This window comes from Chrysemys picta, chromosome 11 (assembly GCF_011386835.1).
Source record: "Chrysemys picta bellii isolate R12L10 chromosome 11, ASM1138683v2, whole genome shotgun sequence".
NCBI lineage: Eukaryota > Metazoa > Chordata > Testudines > Emydidae > Chrysemys > Chrysemys picta.
In genome coordinates this window covers 1,467,415-1,485,733 of record NC_088801.1, presented here as the reverse complement: position 1 = coordinate 1,485,733, position 18,319 = coordinate 1,467,415, and the positions used below count along the sequence as shown (strand labels likewise).

Genomic DNA, 18,319 nt, shown 5'->3' with positions numbered 1-18,319 from the left:
AAAGATGCGGCATTTAGTAATAACTGATACTTACAAATACAAACCAACGCATAACGACCGGCAAACGTAGACACTCTGTTTGAAACACGTGAGCTGAGAGAGGCTTCGAGGTGATCAGGCTCGGTTACGGGTGTACACAGGATACACAGGATTCGTTTTTCTTTCTCCTCTCCCTGCCTGCACATGGCAGGCAGCCCATAAAGTACCAACTGTGACATCATAGAAGTGTCCTAGGGGACGGGGCCCAAAACCTGTTTGTGTTCGTTTCTGATTGGCACAAGCAAAGTTTACACCAAGTAGGGGAGCAGGTGCCTCAAAGTCTGGCTTCGCCCCCAAAAGGTGAGGAAATGCATATTGGTTTAGAATGCGTGCAACACTGAATGACAAAAGAAGAGGCCAGGGCAATACCGGTCTGGGCAAGTTTTACAGGATGCAGACAGGAACTCATCTCAACAGTTTGGACTGTTCCTGTGTGACGTTATTGATATAATCTGGGGCCATATAGATCATTGTTGCAACCATGGTCCTGTAGTGGCACCAAATCTTGTATAAAGGGGGTCAAATGAGGTGTCTAAGACGAGGTTATGGTTTACTGGTTAGGATTATGCTGTCTATATGTGTGTATCAGTTTTGTAGTTGAAGTTATGAATATTGGCTCTATACTGTCTGTATGGCAAACTTATGCTATGCTTCTGGGTGACATCCCAGACAAGCTGAGATTAGCTCTGCCTAGCCTGCTTGATGGCCCATTAAGGACCATCAGCTATACAACTGACCCATTGAGAGAAGGCAGATTCGCCTTGTAACTCAGCAAAGTATGCAGGGACTGGCCCATGTGACTCCAGACTCCATTTTGCTGTAATTTTCCACAGTAAGAACAAAGAGGTGTTCTTACACCTGGAAAAGACTATAAAAGGCTGATGCCTCATCTCCATCTTGTCTTCAATCCTGCTTCATACCTCTGGAGGGGCTTTGCTACAAACTGAAGCTCTGAACAAAGGACTGAGGACCCATCCCAGCGGGGGATGTTCCAGAGACTTGATTTGAACCTGCAGTTTATTCCATCACTGCTACAAGCCTGAACCAAGAACTTTGCCATCACTGTATGGAATTGATTCCATGTAACCAATTCTAGCTCTCATCTCTATCTTTTTCTTTATGAATAAACCTTTAGATTTTAGATGCTAAAGGATTGGCAACAGCGTGATTTGTGGGTAAGATCTGATTTGTATATCGACCTGGGTCTGGGGCTTGGTCCTTTGGGATGGTGTGACGGAGCAGGGAGCGGGCAGATTTGACCTGGGAATGTTGCAGGGGGGTTGCATTGGGGACGGGGGACTTCCCTTGAAGGAAGCTACCTGAGCTGTAACCTGAGCCAGGAGGGGGGTGGGAGAAGTGACACCTTTTCCCCGGGAGACGGGACAAAGGAGAGGAGGGGCACAGGGGAGAGAGCTGCTGGAGGAGTTTTTAGTTTCAGTTGGGGCTGGGTGGTGCAACGCAGGGAACCCCAAGCTGGGGTCTAAGCTCTCTGAACCCCCCAGAGGACTTGATTGGGGGGTTCTGGTTGCACCTACACGCTCTGCTTGGGACTGTGTTCCTGTCATCTAATAAACCTTCTGTTTTACTGGCTGGCTGAGAGTCACGGTGAATCTCAGGAAGAGGGGTGCAGGGCCTTGTCTCCCCCACACTCCATGACAGATGGAGAGAACCTTTTTTCTTTTACTGGGGTATTGGTTTTCATAACCATTTGTCCCCATAACGAGTGGCACTGGTGGTGATACTGCGAAACTGGAGTGTCTAAGGGAATTGCTTGTGTGACTTGTGGTTAGCCAGTGGGTTGAGACCAAAGTCCTCTCAATCTGGCTAGTTTGGTTTGCCTTAAAGGTGGAAAAACCCCAGCCTTGGGCTGTAACTGCCCTGTTTTAATAAATTGGTCCTGAATTTGCACTCTCAGTTGGGTCCTGCCAGAAACAGCATCATTACATCCTGTCATCTAATAAACCTTCTGTGTTACTGGCTGGCCGAGAGTCCCAGTGAATCACAGGAAGTGGGGGGGCAGGGCCCTGACTCCCCCACACTCCGTGACATTGAATAATATATAATTCTTGAATGTTCATTATGCTGATCACAGGAACACATTTCTTATCTCATAAAAATAAAGGAAAGAAAAGGCTTCTCACAGAGACTGCATCGGTCACCATGCATGAACTTCTGAAGGCAAATACAACGGCCACTTTTGTCAGTGTCCTAGCTATGGGGTTCTCTCTCGCGCACGCGCAAAAAAATGTGCACTTATTTCCAGTCTGAATTTGTCTAGCTTCAACTTCCAGCCTTGGGATCATGTTCGACCTTCCACGGCTGGACTGAAGAGCCCAATGTCCAGTATTCATCCCGTATATATGGGTCCTTACAGCCTGTGACCTTGTCACCCCTTAGCCGTCTCTGTTAAACTAAATGGATTGGGTTCTTGTCTCTATCTAGAGGCAGATTTTCTAATCCTTTAATCCATCTTCTCTGTCTGAACCCGCTTCAGTTTATCAACATCCTTCCTGAACTGTGGGCCCCAGAACCGGACGCAGGATTCCAGCAGCGTCGTGCCAGTGCCAAGGACGGAGGTAAAAGAACCTCCCTGCTCCTCCTCGAGATTCCCATTTATGCAGCCCAGGATCGCATGAGCCCTTTGAGTCGCACTGGGGGCTCATGTTCAGCTGATTCTCCACCATGACCTCAAAATCTTTTTCAGTCCCTGCTTCCCAGGCAAGAGTCCCCCGCCCTGTATGCACAGCCGGCATTCTGTGCTCCTAGACGCAGACCTCGACATGTGCCTTCCTTCCCAAGCGATCCAGGTTGCTCTGTCCCTATTCTTTACCTGCCCCCGAGTTCTGTGTCTACTGCAAACTTCCTCAGTGATGACTTTGGGTTTTCCTCCAGGGCACTGATAAAAATGTTAAATAGTGCAGGCCAAGAACCCATCCCGGTGGGACCCCACGAGAAGCAAACATGTTGAGTGATGATATTCCATTTATAATTACATTTTGAGACCTATGATTTGGCCAGCTCTTAATCCATTTACTGTGGGCCATGTTAATTTTATAGCGTTCTAGCTTTTTAATCAAAATGTCACGCCGTACCAAGCCGAATGCCTTACAAAAGTCAAAGTCCATTACGTCTGTGCAGTTCCCTTTTATCAGCCAGCCTTGTAAGCTCATTGAAGAGTGAAATCAGGTTTGTTTGACAAGACCTATTTCCATAAAACCTGCTTGGGGGAGGGGGTTTGCAGCAGGTAGTGAGGTGCTGGGGCTCTCCCCACAGTCTTTGCAGCTCACACGACTGTGAAAGCGAATTGGAAGAGCGGAGGCTCGCGAGGGGCTGTGGAGTGTGGGTGCTAATTTCCAGCTTTAATTCCCAGCCCTCGGAGTTTGTCGCTGACTGGGCCGGCATCTGGGAGTGTGGGAACAGTTGACTTTCCAACGCGAAATGCGCACGCACTGGCCGAGACATCGAGGGGAATGAAAAAGCCAAGCCTGACGAACCAGATCACTTGATGGGGTTTTTAAAAGCTCTGGACTTTGGGGCTAATCTCGGCTTGCTGGGCTCTGACTCAGGAGCTGGGCTTTCTGTGGGGTCGCACGATTTGGGGGGAAATGGGGAAAGCTCCCAGGAGCGCTGCGTTTCCCAGCCAGCCCTGCCTGTGCAGTAGGTGTTGGGGTGTGAGGGTCGGCACAGCAGGGCGTCTGGGGCCTGGCCTGGCACTCGTGTTCCCCAGCCAGGCTCTCGCACTGCAGGGAGTGTGCGCTGTCTGTTCCCCTCGCATGTTTCCCGCGGCTCTGTGACGGAGCTGCAGCTGCCTCTCGGAGCCGGCCAGGGGGCTGGGCCGCAGTGGCTCCCTCTCGGCCTGGCGGCTAATATGGAAAGGCCGGGGGCCCTGGCTATCTTTGCAAGTGGAGCTGAGCCGTGCGGGGCCACGCACTCGGCTCTGAGTGGGGGAGCCAGGCCAAGGAATGTGACACATCAGAAGGCAGCTGCTACTTCAGGAGAGGGGGCAGAGACAGCTCGGTTCTGCCGGGCTCCACGGAGCGGGAGGGGGGACGCCAAGGTCGGAGGCCAGAGGGAGCCTGCGGGAGCGGTCGGGGGCGCAGGGAGCCGTGCCCCAGGTAGGCAGAGGAGCAGGTGCTGGGTCACGGAGCGGAGCTGGGGGTTGAGCTCGGCACGGTGCAGCTCCCAGCTTGGCGTACAGCGTGGGCCCCCTCTGCATGTCTGGCTCCACTGTGCAGGCAGCAACCTGAGACCCAGCCTAAAAATAACCCTGCACTCACCCCCGGAGCTGCGACCTTCGGGGCTTCGTCCGGCTGGGCAGGCACCGAACCGAACGCCACCTGCACCGGGCAGCGGCCTTTCCTCCTCTTGCCCCCTGGCACGTGCCCAGCAGCCGGGGGCAGCCTGTGCGGCAAGAGGGAGAAACGGATCGTGGGGGCTGCCCGGGGGGTCCATCTGCAGCTGCCTTGAGTCCAGGGCCCTGGGTACAGGCTCGGCAGGGTGCAGGGCTGCAAGTGGAAACCCAGTGAGGATTGAATTCAGCGGCCACGAGCCATGCGTAGAGCCCAGGTGCAGAGCAAGCCGAGCACGGCTGGGGAGGAGGCCGGGGCGCTGGCGCACACGCTGGGGAGGCCCGGAGTGGCCCCTCCAAGTCCCGGCATCCCCCCGAAGCGCGCCAAGGTCACGGCGGTGCCTGAAGCGGGGGCAGCTCGCCCAGCAGCCCCAGTCTTTGTGCGGAAGCTGAAGAACGCGGCCATTGGCCCCGGCTGCGACATTCGGCTGCGAGTGGCTGTGGCTGGGAGCCCCCAGCCCCGCCTGCGCTGGTACAAGAACGGGGCGCAAATCCCCCTGCGGGGAGAGGAGTACGGCACCCTGTGGATCCGGGACAGCAAGCTGGAGGACGCCGGCGTCTACACCTGTGTGGCCCAGAACGAGCAGGGCGAGACCATGACCAGCGCCGTGTTGGCCATCATTGACATGGAAGGTAAGCTAGCGGGGAGCAGGGTCTGAGGCCAAGGCCCTGGGAAGAGGGTGAGCGTGTGTGTGTACACAGGGGACCCTGCCCGATGCAGCTGCCTCTGGGGTGGGACACAACACCTCTTACCAGCCGCATGGCCACACTGGGTACCCAAGTGGAACTGCCGGAGGCGAGCTTTGCCATGTGAATTTGCACCACAGCCACAGGTCCATAAGCTGCCGGCGATGCCCCGGGAGAGCTCAGAGCACCTGGCGTGGTGGGGATGGAGCAGGTGCCCCGGGGCAGGGCTGAGGCCTGTTGTCATACTGATGAATGTGGCCCTATGGGGCTGGAGATGGGGGCGCTGGTGTGGTGAAGCCGTGCGGGCGGACTGTGGTTAGAGACTGGGAGAGCCCAGGGGTGGGGGAAGGGGACCTGGGGGGCCAGTGCCGGGAGCTGGAGAGCCAAGCGCTGGGGCAGGAGAGAGAGAGCGAGCGCGGTGCAGCGGTTACTGGGGAAGCCAGCGATGCCAGCCAGACACCGCAGCCCCAATGCACCTTCCAGCTGGCACGACAAGGGGGGTGGGGCCAGCTGAGCCCCACACGGAGCTGCCCCAGTTAAAGCAGCAATGCCCGGGGGGGTCCTTCTGGAAAACGAGCCCCATCGCCTCCACCACTGCTGGCCAAGGCCTGCGCACCAAACCCTGATCTGTGAGTCCCAGCCAGGCCGTGCACCTCACGGTGCCCCCCCCCACTCTGAGCTACCGGCGCTGGGTGCCATGTGGGGGGGGCGTTTAACACCCACATGGGGGCTGAGACAAGTACCAGACAGCAGAGCCCATTGGCCCGAACCAGCATGGGCCATGCCCATTGGTCAGTTACAGTGTGTGTGTGGGGGGTCACAGGAGTGGGCGGTGCCCATTGGTCAGTTACAGTGCGGGAGGGGCACACTGCAGTGGGCGGTGCCCATTGGTTAGTTACAGTGGGGGAGGGGCACACTGCAGTGGGCGGTGCCCATTGGTTAGTTACAGTGCGGGAGGGGCACACTGCAGTGGGCGGTGCCCATTGGTCAGTTACAGTGCGGGAGGGGCACACTGCAGTGGGCGGTGCCCATTGGTTAGTTACAGTGGGGGAGGGGCACACTGCAGTGGGCGGTGCCCATTGGTTAGTTACAGTGGGGGAGGGGCACACTGCAATGGGCGGTACCCATTGGTCAGTTCCAGTGGGGGAGGGGCACACTGCAGTGGGCCGTGCCCATTGGTCAGTTCCAGTGGGGTAGGGGCACACTGCAGTGGGCCGTGCCCATTGGTCAGTTCCAGTGGGGGAGGGGCACACTGCAGTGGGCCGTGCCCATTGGTCAGTTCCAGTGGGGGAGGGGCACACTGCAGTGGGCCGTGCCCATTGGTCAGCTGCTCGCAGTGCCCAGTGTTCCCAGGGGGCACATGGCACCCGTCCCCCCCCCCGGGTGTCAGGGAAGCTGGCAGCTGGGGGGCTGCTGGCCCCTGTGTGCTGAGATCCCGAGGCACCCGGCCCCTGGCGGTCTGGGGCTGGCAGGGGGTGCGGCTGGCTGAGAAGGGCCCTGGCCTGCCTCCTGCCTGGCTCGGGGATCACGGCGGGACCCTGGTGTCCCTCAGAGTAAGGCCCAGACCGGCACAGGTAGGCCTGGCACTGCCTAGCGCACCCCCCTTCCCTGGCAGCTGGCTGCCCCCAGCCTGCCTGGGCCCAGTGCCTTGGCTTTGAGCCAGGTCTGCAGCCGGCGTGAAGAGCAGGACTGGGGCCGTGCCCGCCACGCTGAGCAGCTGGGAGCCTGGTGAGCAAATGGGGCATGGCAGGGTTAGGGGTCGTGCCCCGATGCCTGGTCTCTCCCCCACCCCCCGGTGATTCCTCCAGCGATGGGGGCTGCTGTGGAGACAGGTGGGGGCAGCTTCGGCCTCGCTGACCCCACTGCTGGCACCATGTCAACGTGAAGGGGCAGGATTGTGGAGGGTCCACGCCCCCCAGCCCCAGCGCTGCCTCACGCCCCCATGCCCCTGTCCCAGGCTCCCAGACCCTCCCCGCAGGGTCCCTGACTGCATGTGGGAAATACCCCTGAGCCCACTGCCTGGGGACCCTGGGGGATTCGGCTCCCAGGGTGGTACAGGCCCTGGCAGTGCTGCCCCTCCCTGGTGGCTACCTGTGGGGCTACGCTGGGCCCTGCCTTGGCCTGCCCTGCTGGGCAGGAGCTCAGAGCCCCAGCCCAAGGGGGGCCAGCCTGGGGTGTCCCTGCAGCCAGTGCCTGGCCTCAGGGCAATGGGGCAGGGTCGTGGCTCAGCCGCACAGAACTCCCTACGGGGAGGGTCGGCCTGCGGGAGGGACATAGCACCCTGGCAGACAGCCATCGGAGGCCTGCTGTGCCCCGAGATGGGCAAAGAGGTGAGGGGTGCCCACCTGGGGCAGGGCTGCAGGGGGCCGGGCTGTGGGGCAGGCGCTGTACTGGAGAGAGGGAACGAGGAAACCGCTTCACACTGTTACGCTGTGGGGCAGGTCGGAGCATGCCTGGCGCTGGGAGGATGGGGGGCACCACGTGCTGCAGGGTTATTCTTAGGGCCCTACCAAATTCACAGCCATGAAAAACGCGTCACAGACCATGAAATCTGGTCTCCCCCCATGAAATCTGGTCTTTTGTGTGCTTCTACCCTGTACTAGACCGATTTCAGGGGGAGACCAGCGTTTCTCAGATTGCGGGCCTGACCCAAAAGGGAGCTGCAGGGGGGGTCACAAGGTTATTGTAGGGGGCTCACAGTACTGCCACCCTTACTTCTGCGCTGACGTCAGAGCTGGGCAGCCGGAGAGCGGCGGCTGTTGGCCGGGCGCCCAGCTCTGAAGGTGGCGCCCTGCCCGCCGCAGCGCAGAAGTGAGGGTGGCAATACCCCATCCCGTGCCACCCTTACTCCTGCGCTGCTGCTGGCGACGGCCCTGCCTACGGAGCTGGGATCCCGGCCAGCAGCCGCCGCTCTCCGGCTGCCCAGCTCTGAAGGCAGCACCGCCGCCAGCCGCAGCGCAGAAGTGAGGGTAGAAGTTTCGCAACCCCCCTACAATAACCTTGCGACCTCCCCCCCCCACAACTCCTTTTTGGGTCAGGACCCCACAATTACACAGTGACAGTTCAGATTTAAATAGCTGAAATCGTGAAATTAACGATTTTTAAAATCCTATGGCCCTGTAATTGACCAACATGGACCATGAATTTGGTGGGTCCCCAGTTAGTCTGGATCTAGTGGGGGAGGGGATGACTGTATTGCCTTGGGGAGTCTGACGGGAGGGCGTGTTATACTGGGGGGACTGCAGAGGACCATGCCCTCCACTGTGTTGTGGGAGGTGAGGGGGCCGTGCGTGGCCCTGTGTCGTGGGGGGACCATGCCGGCAGTGTGGGGGAAGCGCGGGGGACGACGACCGTGCGTGGCCCTGTGTCATGGGGGAACCGTGCCTGCAGCGTGGGGGACCGCGTGTGGCCTTGTGTCGTGTGGGGGGGACCGTGCCTGCAGTGTGGGGGAAGCGGGGGGGGATCGTGCGTGGCCCTGTGTCATGGGGGGACCGCGCCACAGTGCAGAGAGACCGCGCGTGGCCCTGTGTCATGGGGGGACCGTGCCTGCAGTGTGGGGGACCGCGCGTGGCCCTGTGTCGTTGGGGGACCATGCCGGCAGTGTGGGGGAAGCACAGGGGGGGGACGACCATGCGTGGCCCTGTGTCATGGGGGGACCGTGCCTGCAGCGTGGGGGACCGTGCGTGGCCCTGTGTCATTGGGGGACCATTCTGCAGTGTGGGGGAAGCGGGGGGGCCCATGTGGGGCCCTGAGGGGCTTGTTACTGTGAGCTCTGACTGTGCACGGCGGGGAGGAGACGCCCGGTCTGTTGTGGGTGGGGGCACCTGTCATGGAGGCAGACGGCTCTCCCTGCGGTGCTGTGTGCGCCTGGTTCCCCTCGCCCGCACGGCTCCGGGCGACGCTGCGTGGTGTCCCCTGACTCTGGTTCCCACTGGCCTGGGGCAGTTGCCTTCGCTCAGGATTGTGAGCCGGTGACCCGCTGAGGTGGCCCTTCGGAGCCACGTCTCTGAGGAGCGGAGCAGCCGGGACGCGGGCTTTGAAAGTCATCCTGCCTGGCCGCTCTCCCTGAGAACTGGGCCTGCCGGGCGCCTGCCAGCACGGAGCGGCAAGCCATCACAGCAGCTAGGGGGGCCAATCCTGGCTGGACAGAGTCCTGGAGGTTTCATCCCGTGACGTAATCTTTAATTCAAGATTGGTCGTTAATGCCTGAGACTGCCGGGTTGGCAACGTTACAGCAGGTGGCTGCTTCAGAAGGGGGCCCCGGGGCTGCGTGGAGCATGGAGGGGTCTGCGAAGGGCCGGGGGTAGCGAGGGGCCGCAGGCAGGGCGGGGGCTGGCGGAATCCATGGAGCGCTCGGACGCCGAGCTCCTGAGAGGCGCAGGGGCCGGCGGGACGCGTTGCTGCTCGGTGCAATGGCTGGGAGAAGGCGGCAGCAGCTGTGCCCTGCCCGTGCTGGGGGGGCAGGAGGCTGCGGTGAAGGGAGCTGCGGTAGCCAGTGCGAGTGGTGGCCGTGGTGCCCGTGGGGACAGTGGTGGGGGAGGGGAGGAAGAACTGGGGGGCCTGGTGCTGGGTTGGGGGTTCCTCTCGCCCTCCCCCATTTTCGTCTGCAGGCCCCCCAGCTGACGGAGGCGGGGATGAAGCCGCTGGGTGGCAGCCAGGGGGAGATGTAGGGAATGCCCTGCCTTGGCAAACGCCCGGAGACGTGCCCCTCTCCAGTGTGTGGCAGAGCTCAGCTGGTGTCTGACTGGGCTGGGTCTGGCCTGGTGAAGGGGGGACCTGATTCTGCCGGCCCTACGCCGTGGGCACCACTCACACCTGGGCACAGCGAGCATCCCGTGCTCCCAGCTGGGAGTTCCACCCTCGCTCACCCCGGTGTCTTCGACCCGCTCCCCGTCTGGGCTGAATGAGACCAAAGTGGCGGGCAGGAGGCTGGGACCCCCGGTCTCCCCCTGGACTGACTTGGGGGGCTGCCTGGAAAGGGTGGGTGTAGATGTGCCTAGCTCATGGCTCTCGGTGTGGGATGCGTGGGCCAGGCTGGCAGGTCCCGCTCAGGGGACCCGGGACAGGGCGGGTTACCGGGTCTGCCTTTCCCCGTCCCCTTCCCGGGCTGCAGCGTTAATCCTTGGGGGCAGGGGCCCGGTGGAATACACGTCTCCCCCCAGCCTCCAGAGCCTGGCCCCAGAGCCTGGCCCCAGAGCCTGGCCCTGGCCCTTTCCTCGCTGGGCCTGCTCTGCCCCCAGTGACGCACGCCCCAGGGGGCTGTCGGGCCCTTTGCCAGCACCCAGCCCCTGCTCTAGAGCGGGCGAGCTGCAGGGCCAGACATTGCCTGAGTGCCAGGGCTCAGTGCCACCTTCTGCACATGGGCCCTGTTGTGTCCCCCCCCATTACTGCCCCATGGCCCTGTCCTTCCATCCCCCCCCCGGTTACTGCCCAGGGCCCCCCTCCGCCCTCCCTCCCCGTTACTGCCCCGGGGCCCTGCCCTCCAATTACTGCCCAGGGCCCTGTCCTCCCATCCCCCCGGTTACTGCCCAGGGCCCTGTCCCCCCATCCGCCCGGTTACTGCCCAGGGCCCCCCCTCCGCCCTCCCTCCCCGTTACTGCCCCGGGGCCCTGCAGTTTGTGGCCCTGCGGTGTCCGTCCCTGGCCGCCCGTTGGCAGCGCCGGGCGCTGAGCGGTGACGCTGGCCCAGGCACTGTGAACACCCACAGCAGGCGCCTGCTCCAATCCCCGCCAGTCCCCGGAGCGCGTCTACCTGCCGGCTCTGCCTGCCGTGGGCGACTGGGACTGGGCCAGCAGCTGGGGGTCGGTAACCCCCATGGCTGGCCCCATGGCAGACCCTGCTCCCCCACAGCCCGTGCCTCCCTCAGGCCGTACTGCGGGTGCCTAACGCCTGGTGGAGAGGCCCTTTGCCCGCTCAGCCCTCAGGCCCTGCCCCATCACCCCCCGTTCAGTGCATTGTGCTGGGCGATCCGGAGACAGCTGGGGCTGGGGGTCGGATCAGCCCATTCCCCCCCTGGCTGGTGCAGGACCCTGCCCGGGCTGCGTCCTGTGGGCTCTGAGCAGGCGAGTTGCCGGCATCCCAACCCAACAGGGCTTCCCCCTTCCTGGGCCAGGCCGCCCGGGTCAGGGCTGGGCGCGGCCGGCAGGGGATTGGGTGACAGTCACTGACCAGGGCCGGGTGCGTTCTCCAGCCCTCCAGCTTTAGAGCGAGCTGCTCTGGGAATTACTGCCGGGCCGGCCCCTGGCCTGGGCGAGCCGGGAGGCTGGGCTGGAGGGGACCTGGAGCCAGAGCCCTCCAGTGTGTGAGAGGGGAGTGGGCTCCTGGGAGCCCCCACTGCAGCCTCTCAGCCCCTGGTGGGGATGGAGCAGGGCTTCCCCTCCGGTGCTGGGCAGACTGCCCCCCGCTCCCGTGTCCCGCTGCTGGGAAGGGGGCAGAGGGGGGCACACGCCGGAGGCCTCCAGGAAGGGAGGAGCCAGGCTGAGGGGATGGGGCACAAGGATGGGGACGGGCCCCTGACGCTAGTCACGGAGTGTGGGGGCGACAAGGCCCTGCACCCCCGGCTTCCTGCGATTCCCCAGGACTCTCCGCCAGCCAGTAAAGCAGAAGGTTTATTTAGACGACAGGAACACAGTCCAAGACGGGTCTTGCAGGTACAGACAACAGGACCCCTCAGTTAGGTCCATCTTGGGGGGCAGGCAGGTCAGAGCCCCGTTGGGAGGCCAGAGCCCCATCTGGGCTCCCCTCCATTTCCAGAGCCAGCTCCAAACCGAAACTCTCCAGCCGTCTCACCTAGCCCCCCCTCCCACTGGCTCCTCCCCCAGCCTTTGTCCAGTTTCCCCGGGGCAGAGGTGTCACCTGGCTCCACCCCCTCCTGGGTTCTCATGTTATCTGCTCAGGTATCTTCCCTCAAGGCCAGTCTCCCATCCCCCAATGCAGCCAGTCCCAGCCAAACTCCCCTGTCACCTGCCCAGGTCCATACTCCCCCCTCCCTGCTGCGTCACAGGCCCCCACCCAGGAGTCAAAGAAAACATTCAGAACATCCCCCTTCGTCACAACGCTCCCTGAAGGACTTGACTCCCCAGGCTGCTCCGTGGGGCTCGCAGGTCACTCCCCATCTCCGAGTGGGTCCCTCTGTCCAGGACCCTGCTGCCCCTGCTCTCAGGGAGTGCCTGGTCCAGTCCAGCTGATCTACCCCCCAGCTCCCAGGGGTGAGCACCCCACCCTGCGCACCATGGGGCGCACCTGACTGATCTGCCCCCCTCCTTACCCAGCTCCCACATCGTCACCTGGGCTGCAGCCTGCTGTTCTCTGGGCACAGACAACCTCAGTGCCAGGGAAAGGGCCCTGCCATGCAGCCTGTCCCCTCCAGTGCTTCGTTCCCTCCTCCCTTTGGGGTCACCCCCTCAGCTCCTTGCACGCCCGCTCCGCGGTCCCCCCACTTGCTGCTGAGCCGGTGAGATCCAGGTAGCGCCTGTCTCCCAGCCCTAGTTGTGATTCCTCTCGCTTGTTTCTGAATCTGAATTTGTCAGCGTCTCCGGTGCGGTGGGGTCCGGAGCTGAGGGCGGGATCCCAGCTGGCTGGGGAGAGCCTCAGGGGGCCTCCAATTCCGGCTCAGCCGCAAATCTAACCACACCTGAACGCCAGGCACCCTTTTGTGCCAGCTCCTCTCCCGGACCCCCCCAGCCGGCCCCCCGGCTGGCCCTGCTGACTTCTCCTGCCAGTGGTTGTGGTTTGCAGGCGGGTTTGTTCCCCGATCCCCTGGCCTGGTGGGCCCTGTCGCTCTCCGGCGCGGGGTCTCGCTCGGGCGTGACGTGCGACGTTCGGACCAAGGGGTTTGTTTCAGGTGGCAGCGTGGCTGGGCATGCGCAGCGCCCCGAGGGTCCGCCGCTTGCTCCCCGCTTGGCTGGGGGTGGCCAGAGCTCGCTGCCAGCTGCCCTCTTGCCCGAGCCAGCGGTGCCGATTTCTCGCACTCCTCCTGCGCCTGGGCCCTGCCCTTTGGTGGGACTGACCTCCTGCCCGGCTCCTCCCCGGCCGCCCTGAGTGCCAGCACCAGCTTCGCCCAATCCCCCCGCTGACTCCTGGTTAGTCCTTCCTTGCTCCGGCCGGCCTGAGCGCCAGCACCAGCTTCGCCCAATCCCCCCGCTGACTCCTGGTTAGTCCTTCCTTGCTCCGGCTGGCCCTGCGCCCCCTTAGCAGCCCTCACTTGTGCCGCGTCGGCTTTGCTGCCTGGGGCTGGTCCCAGCTCGGGTGTTCTGGCTGGGGCGTGATGGCTGCGCCACGTGCTCGCCTGGGCCTGCTGCCCGGGGCCCTCGGTTCCCTGTAGGCTGCGCGGCTGGACAGCCGGCTACAAAGGGCCGTGCAGCCACAGGGGCCTGGAGAGGAGAGAGGTAGGGGGTGGGCGGGGAGCAAGTTGGGGCATGCAGGGGTGCCGCGGGCCGCTCCCCCTCCCCCAGAGCTCCTGCTGCCGGCAAAAGAGGGCTGGGGGGGAGTCCTCTGGCCCCAGCACCGGGACAGCCTGCTCCCCAAACCCCTCATCCCCGGCCCCATCCCAGAGCCTGCACTCCCAGCCAGAGCCCTCACCCCCTGCACCCCAACCCTCTGCACCAGCCCAGAGCCCCCTCCTGCACGCTGAACCCCTCATCCCCAGCCCCACCCCACAGCCCGCATCCCAACCCTCTGCCCCAGCCCTGAACCCCCTCCTGCACCCAAACCCCTCATCCCCGGCCCCACCCCCAGAGCCTTCACCCCCAGCCAGAGCCCTAACCCTCCCCCCCGCACCTCAACCCTCTGCACCAGCCCTGAAACCGCCCCCCACCCCAAACCTCCATATTGGTGCACAGATCAAAACTCATTGTGCACACGGCTATAACCAATGGGGACGTTGCTGCCGGTTTGCTCCGGGCTACGCTCCCGGAGAGCCTCCCTGTCTCGCAGGCGCCACCCCAGCTTCCGGCGGGAATCCAGCCAGGCTCCCGGCTGTGCCCCTCTGCCTGTCACGCCCCGGCCAGGTGTTCGAGTGCGGGCCTGGCTGGCTGTGACCCAGCGCCCTGGCTCGGGCGTGTACTTCTCCTGCCCCCCCGCGGGTCTATGCTCTTGCAGGCGGGGCAGCCGGGTCGGGTCCAGTCACTGCGCCCGGTCAGCGGAGACGCAGCCCCCCATGGCCACCTCTGGAACATGGGATTTCACTCGATTGCAGCCGCGTGGGCAGCGAGTCCCTCCTGCTGCGTGGGAGCAGAGCCCGGGCCTGCGTCTGATACTTCCCCTCCCTGCAGCCGCCAGCAGCTCTCCAGGCCCGTGTGTCACCCCTGCCACCCCAGGCCGACCAGGGGCTCCTGGTCTCTGCTCTCCTGTCTGACACCAGTGCTTCTGTACGCCCCCCCAATGCACCTCCCCGCCGGGGGCCGGCTCGGCCAGGCCCTGCAGCACGAGCGCTGACAGCCCTTGTCACTCCGCGCCTGGCTGGTGTCACCGTGCACGCTGTGGGGGTGTTTGGATCCTGGGGTAGGCAGCCGCCCCGTCTGGGCGGGTTATCCCATAACTGCCCCATGGGGCCTCTGGGCCCTTCCCATTGGGATGCAGGGCCGGAGGGGAGGGGGTCTCCAGCCCGGCCCGCTCTCCGGAGTTGTCTCAGGCCTCCGAGGCCAGGCAGCCTCCTCCCGCTCTGCCCTTCGGACTGCCCTGGGCCAGCCTGCCCTCAGCCCGGGGAAGCTGCCCCAGGAAGGCTAGCGGGCTCCAGCTGCTTCCTGGCCCTGCTGGGTAACCCTGGCCTTCCCAGGGCTTTCTGACCTGCCTCCAGCACTCAGTGGGGCGGGGCTCTGCCAGCCAGGACCTGGCCCACTCTGCCTGGGGTTTACCTCAGTGCTATCCTGCAGCAGTGAGTTCTACAAGTCATGCACTGCAGCCGGCTGCACTTCTTCTTACCACCCACCAAGGTGCTGCCTTTGGAGCAGAGTGACCCAGTGTTAGTCTCATCTCCCCCTCTCCCTGTGCCCAGCCATGGGCAGGCCGGCAGCAACTCCTGGTCGTGGGTTCCGGGGCGGTGCAGGGATAAGAACATAACATCAGAGCGGCCAGAGTGGGTCAGACCAAGGGTCCATCCAGCCCAGTGTCCTGTCTGCCGACAGTGGCCAATGCCAGGTGCCCCAGAGGGAATGAACAGCACAGGGAATCATCGAGTGATCCATCCCGTCGCCCATTCCCAGCTTCTGGCAAACAGAGGCTCGGGACACCATCCCTGCCCATCCTGGCTAATCGCCATTGATTGACCTATCCTCCATGAACTTATCTAGTTCTTTTTTGAACCCTGTTATAGTCTTGGCCTTCACAACATCCTCTGGCAAGGAGTTCCACAGGTTGACTGTGCGTTGTGTGAAGAAACACTTCCTTTTGTTTGTTTTAAATCTGCTGCCTATTCATTTCATTTGGTGACCCTTAATTCTTGTGTTATGAGAAGGAGTAAATAACACTTCCCTATTTACTTTCTCCACACCAGTCATGATTTTGTAGACCTCTCTCATATCCCCCCTTAGTCGTCTCTTTTCCAGGCTGAAAAGTCCCAGTCTTAATCTCTCTTCATACGGCAGCCGTTCCACACCCCTAATCATTTTTGTTGCCCTTTTCTGAACCTTTTCCAAGTCCAATATATCTTTTTTGAGATGGGGCGACCACATCTGCACGCAGCATTCAAGATGTGGGCGTACCATGGATTTATATAGAGGCACTGTGATATTTTCTGTTTTATTATCGCTCCCTTTCTTAATGATTCCCAGCGTTCTGTTCGCTTTTTGACGCCACTGCACAGTGAGTGGATGTGTTCAGAGCATTAGCCACAGTGACTCCAAGATCTCTCTTGAGTGGTAACAGCTCATTTAGCCCCATCGTTGTATATGTGTAGTTGGGATCATGTTTTCCAATGTGCATTACTTTGTATTTATCAACATTGAATTTCATCTGCCATTTGGTTGCCCAGTCACCCAGTTTTGTGAGATCGTTTTGTTGCTCTTCACAGTCTGCCTGGGAATTAACTATCTTGAGCAGTTTTGTATCATCTGCAAATTTTGCCACCTCACTGTTTACCCCTTTTTCCAGATCAGTTATGAATATGTTGAATAGGACCGGTCCCAGTACAGACCCCTGGGGGACACCACTATTTACCTCTCTCCAGTCTGAAAACTGACCGTTTATTCCTACCCTTGTGTCCTCTCTTTTCCCCAGTTACCAATCCCTGAGAGAACCTTCCCTCTTACCTGCTCAGGCAGCGAATTACCCACAGGAGACTCCCTCCCCGCCCCCACCCCCACCTCTCGGTGCCGCCAGCCTCGCACCCCTCGTACATCTGCCGGTGAGAGGAGCAGTCTCCCCAGGCACCCTGCAGAGAGGGGCTGTCCTGCCCTGCCCTGGGATGAGGACGTGGCCTTGACCCGTCTGGCCTCTGCCGCTCGGCCGCCTTGTGGGCTCCTCCTCGGGCAGAGACAGCGGTGGGCTTGTTGGGGGCCCGCGTGATGGGCCGGCTGAGCTTGGTGCTATGGCTGGGGGGCTGCGGAAGAGCTAGAGCGTGGCAGGGAGTGAGGCGGTGGGGCGCCCGGCCCCTGGCTGTGGGGCTCCACTCGGCCCTGCCCACAACGCTCCATCCTAGCGCAGCAGCTCCGCTGGCCCTGGCTCGGTGGATGGAGGCTCCCCGGCAGCCCAGGCTCAGGCAGGGGGCAGCGCTGGGCCTGCGGGACTAGTGCCGGCTGCACGGGGTGCTTCGCGTGCTGGGCCTGGGGCCGGGGGCCGGCCAGCCCGCCCTCCTTGTGACCTGCGCTCCCTGCAGCTGTCCAGTCCGTCACTCCCTGCTGCGCTGCTTGGGATTTATTTTTGCCGTGGAATGTGCCAGCCCCTCAGATTCTAACGGGGCAACAGGCTCTTGTGTTACATGCCGGGAGAGAGCGAGACCCCGGCCCGCGGGGGGGTAAATATAGCACTCGGGCTGCAGGCCGGGCACCTTCGCCTCTCCCCACGGGCCAGAGCGCTCAGGGCTGGGGCTGGCCGGAGAAGTGATGGGTTTCCCCCTCCCTTCCCGCTCCTGCACGTCCGGCCATGGGCTCCAGCCACGTCCGGCTCGCTGGCCTGGGCAGAGCCATGCAGACTGCTGGGCTCCCTGTGCCAGATCACACATGTCTGCAGTGCACCGGGCAGCAGCTACCGCTCCAGCCCAGACGTGGGCCATGGGGTTGGAGACATTAGTCTCTTCGGCTCCTGCAGCTCGTGTTCCCATGCTGCCCCTCAGGATGACCCCAAAGCCCAGTTGGTAACGGCTCGCGATTCCCCGTCTCTGCCACGTCCGGTCGAGCCGCCCGCGCCGAGCCCCGGCTGTGCCCAGAGCGTCAGGGGGCGGGAAGCCCTGGCAGGTCCAAGCGCCCCCCGCAGCATGGACCTCGCAGCGCGGTTCACAGGCTTCACTGCAGGGCCGAGCCTCCCGGGCAGGACAGAAACCTCGGTGCCAGTGGGCAGCCAGCCTCTCGCGCCGGAGCCTGAGAGCTGGCTCCGTAGGGCGGGCATGTTCCCGGGCTACTGACTCTGGTGGGGCCGCTCGCTGCCATGTTTGGGGCTGGGGGTTACGGACAGGTCCTGAGCCCGGAGCTTGCGGGGCTGGAGCCGGCATGTTGATATACGGAATGGGAGCCCTGGATGTTGCTTGAGCCTGGCCCTGGCTCCTGCCAACGACCCCCAGAGCCTCCTGGCTGAGGGTCAGTCCCTGCCCCATTGCACAGAGGGGCTGACCCTGGGTGCCCGGCGAGTCTGGCAGCGCAGGGAACAGAACCCAGGAGTCCTGCTCGCTCCGTCTCCCGTGGGGCAGCAATGGGCTCCGGGTCCTGATCCCTGCGGGCGCTGCCAAGTGCCCTGCCTGCTGGCTGCTGGCGTTGTGTGGCACATGACCTGTCCGGGGTTGGATGGCTGTGGGTGTGAGTCGGCGGTGCAGGGTGTGGGTTTACTGGCTCTGGGGTCCGGAGGGGGATGCTCCTGGTGGAGCTGGGCGGGTGGCGTGTGCCGGGCAGTCAGGGGGTTGTGGGTGGATGGAATTTGATCGCTATTGTCTGTCTGTTGTGGTGCCATCCGCGGTGTGGGCAGACACACAACGGCACCGGGGGGAGGATGTTGTGTCCGGCTGTGGCGGGATGGGCGGTTCTCAGACTCGGCGTGGAGTTGTGCTGATCCCATGGCTGAGGGGCAAGGATGGAGGTGTCTCCGTGTGTGAGTGGGGCG

General features: G+C 62.4%; 1 protein-coding gene across 7 annotated transcripts in view; it reads left to right on the top strand.

Moving 5' to 3' along the window:
* Nucleotides 1–3,828: 3,828 nt before the first annotated feature.
* SPEG (striated muscle enriched protein kinase) overlaps nucleotides 3,829–18,319 on the top strand; it is a 101,645-nt gene continuing 87,154 nt past the window's right edge. For 2 of the 7 annotated variants that reach the window (XM_065560425.1, XM_065560427.1), the window contains exon 1: nucleotides 3,842–5,020. In XM_065560425.1, coding sequence (XP_065416497.1) covers nucleotides 4,591–5,020 — 430 coding nt within the window. In that variant the 5' untranslated portion in view covers nucleotides 3,842–4,590. Of the gene's footprint in view, nucleotides 5,021–18,319 lie in introns of all 7 variants that reach the window. The other 5 variants (XM_065560430.1, XM_065560429.1, XR_010591249.1 and 2 more) reach the window with 5 other exon arrangements.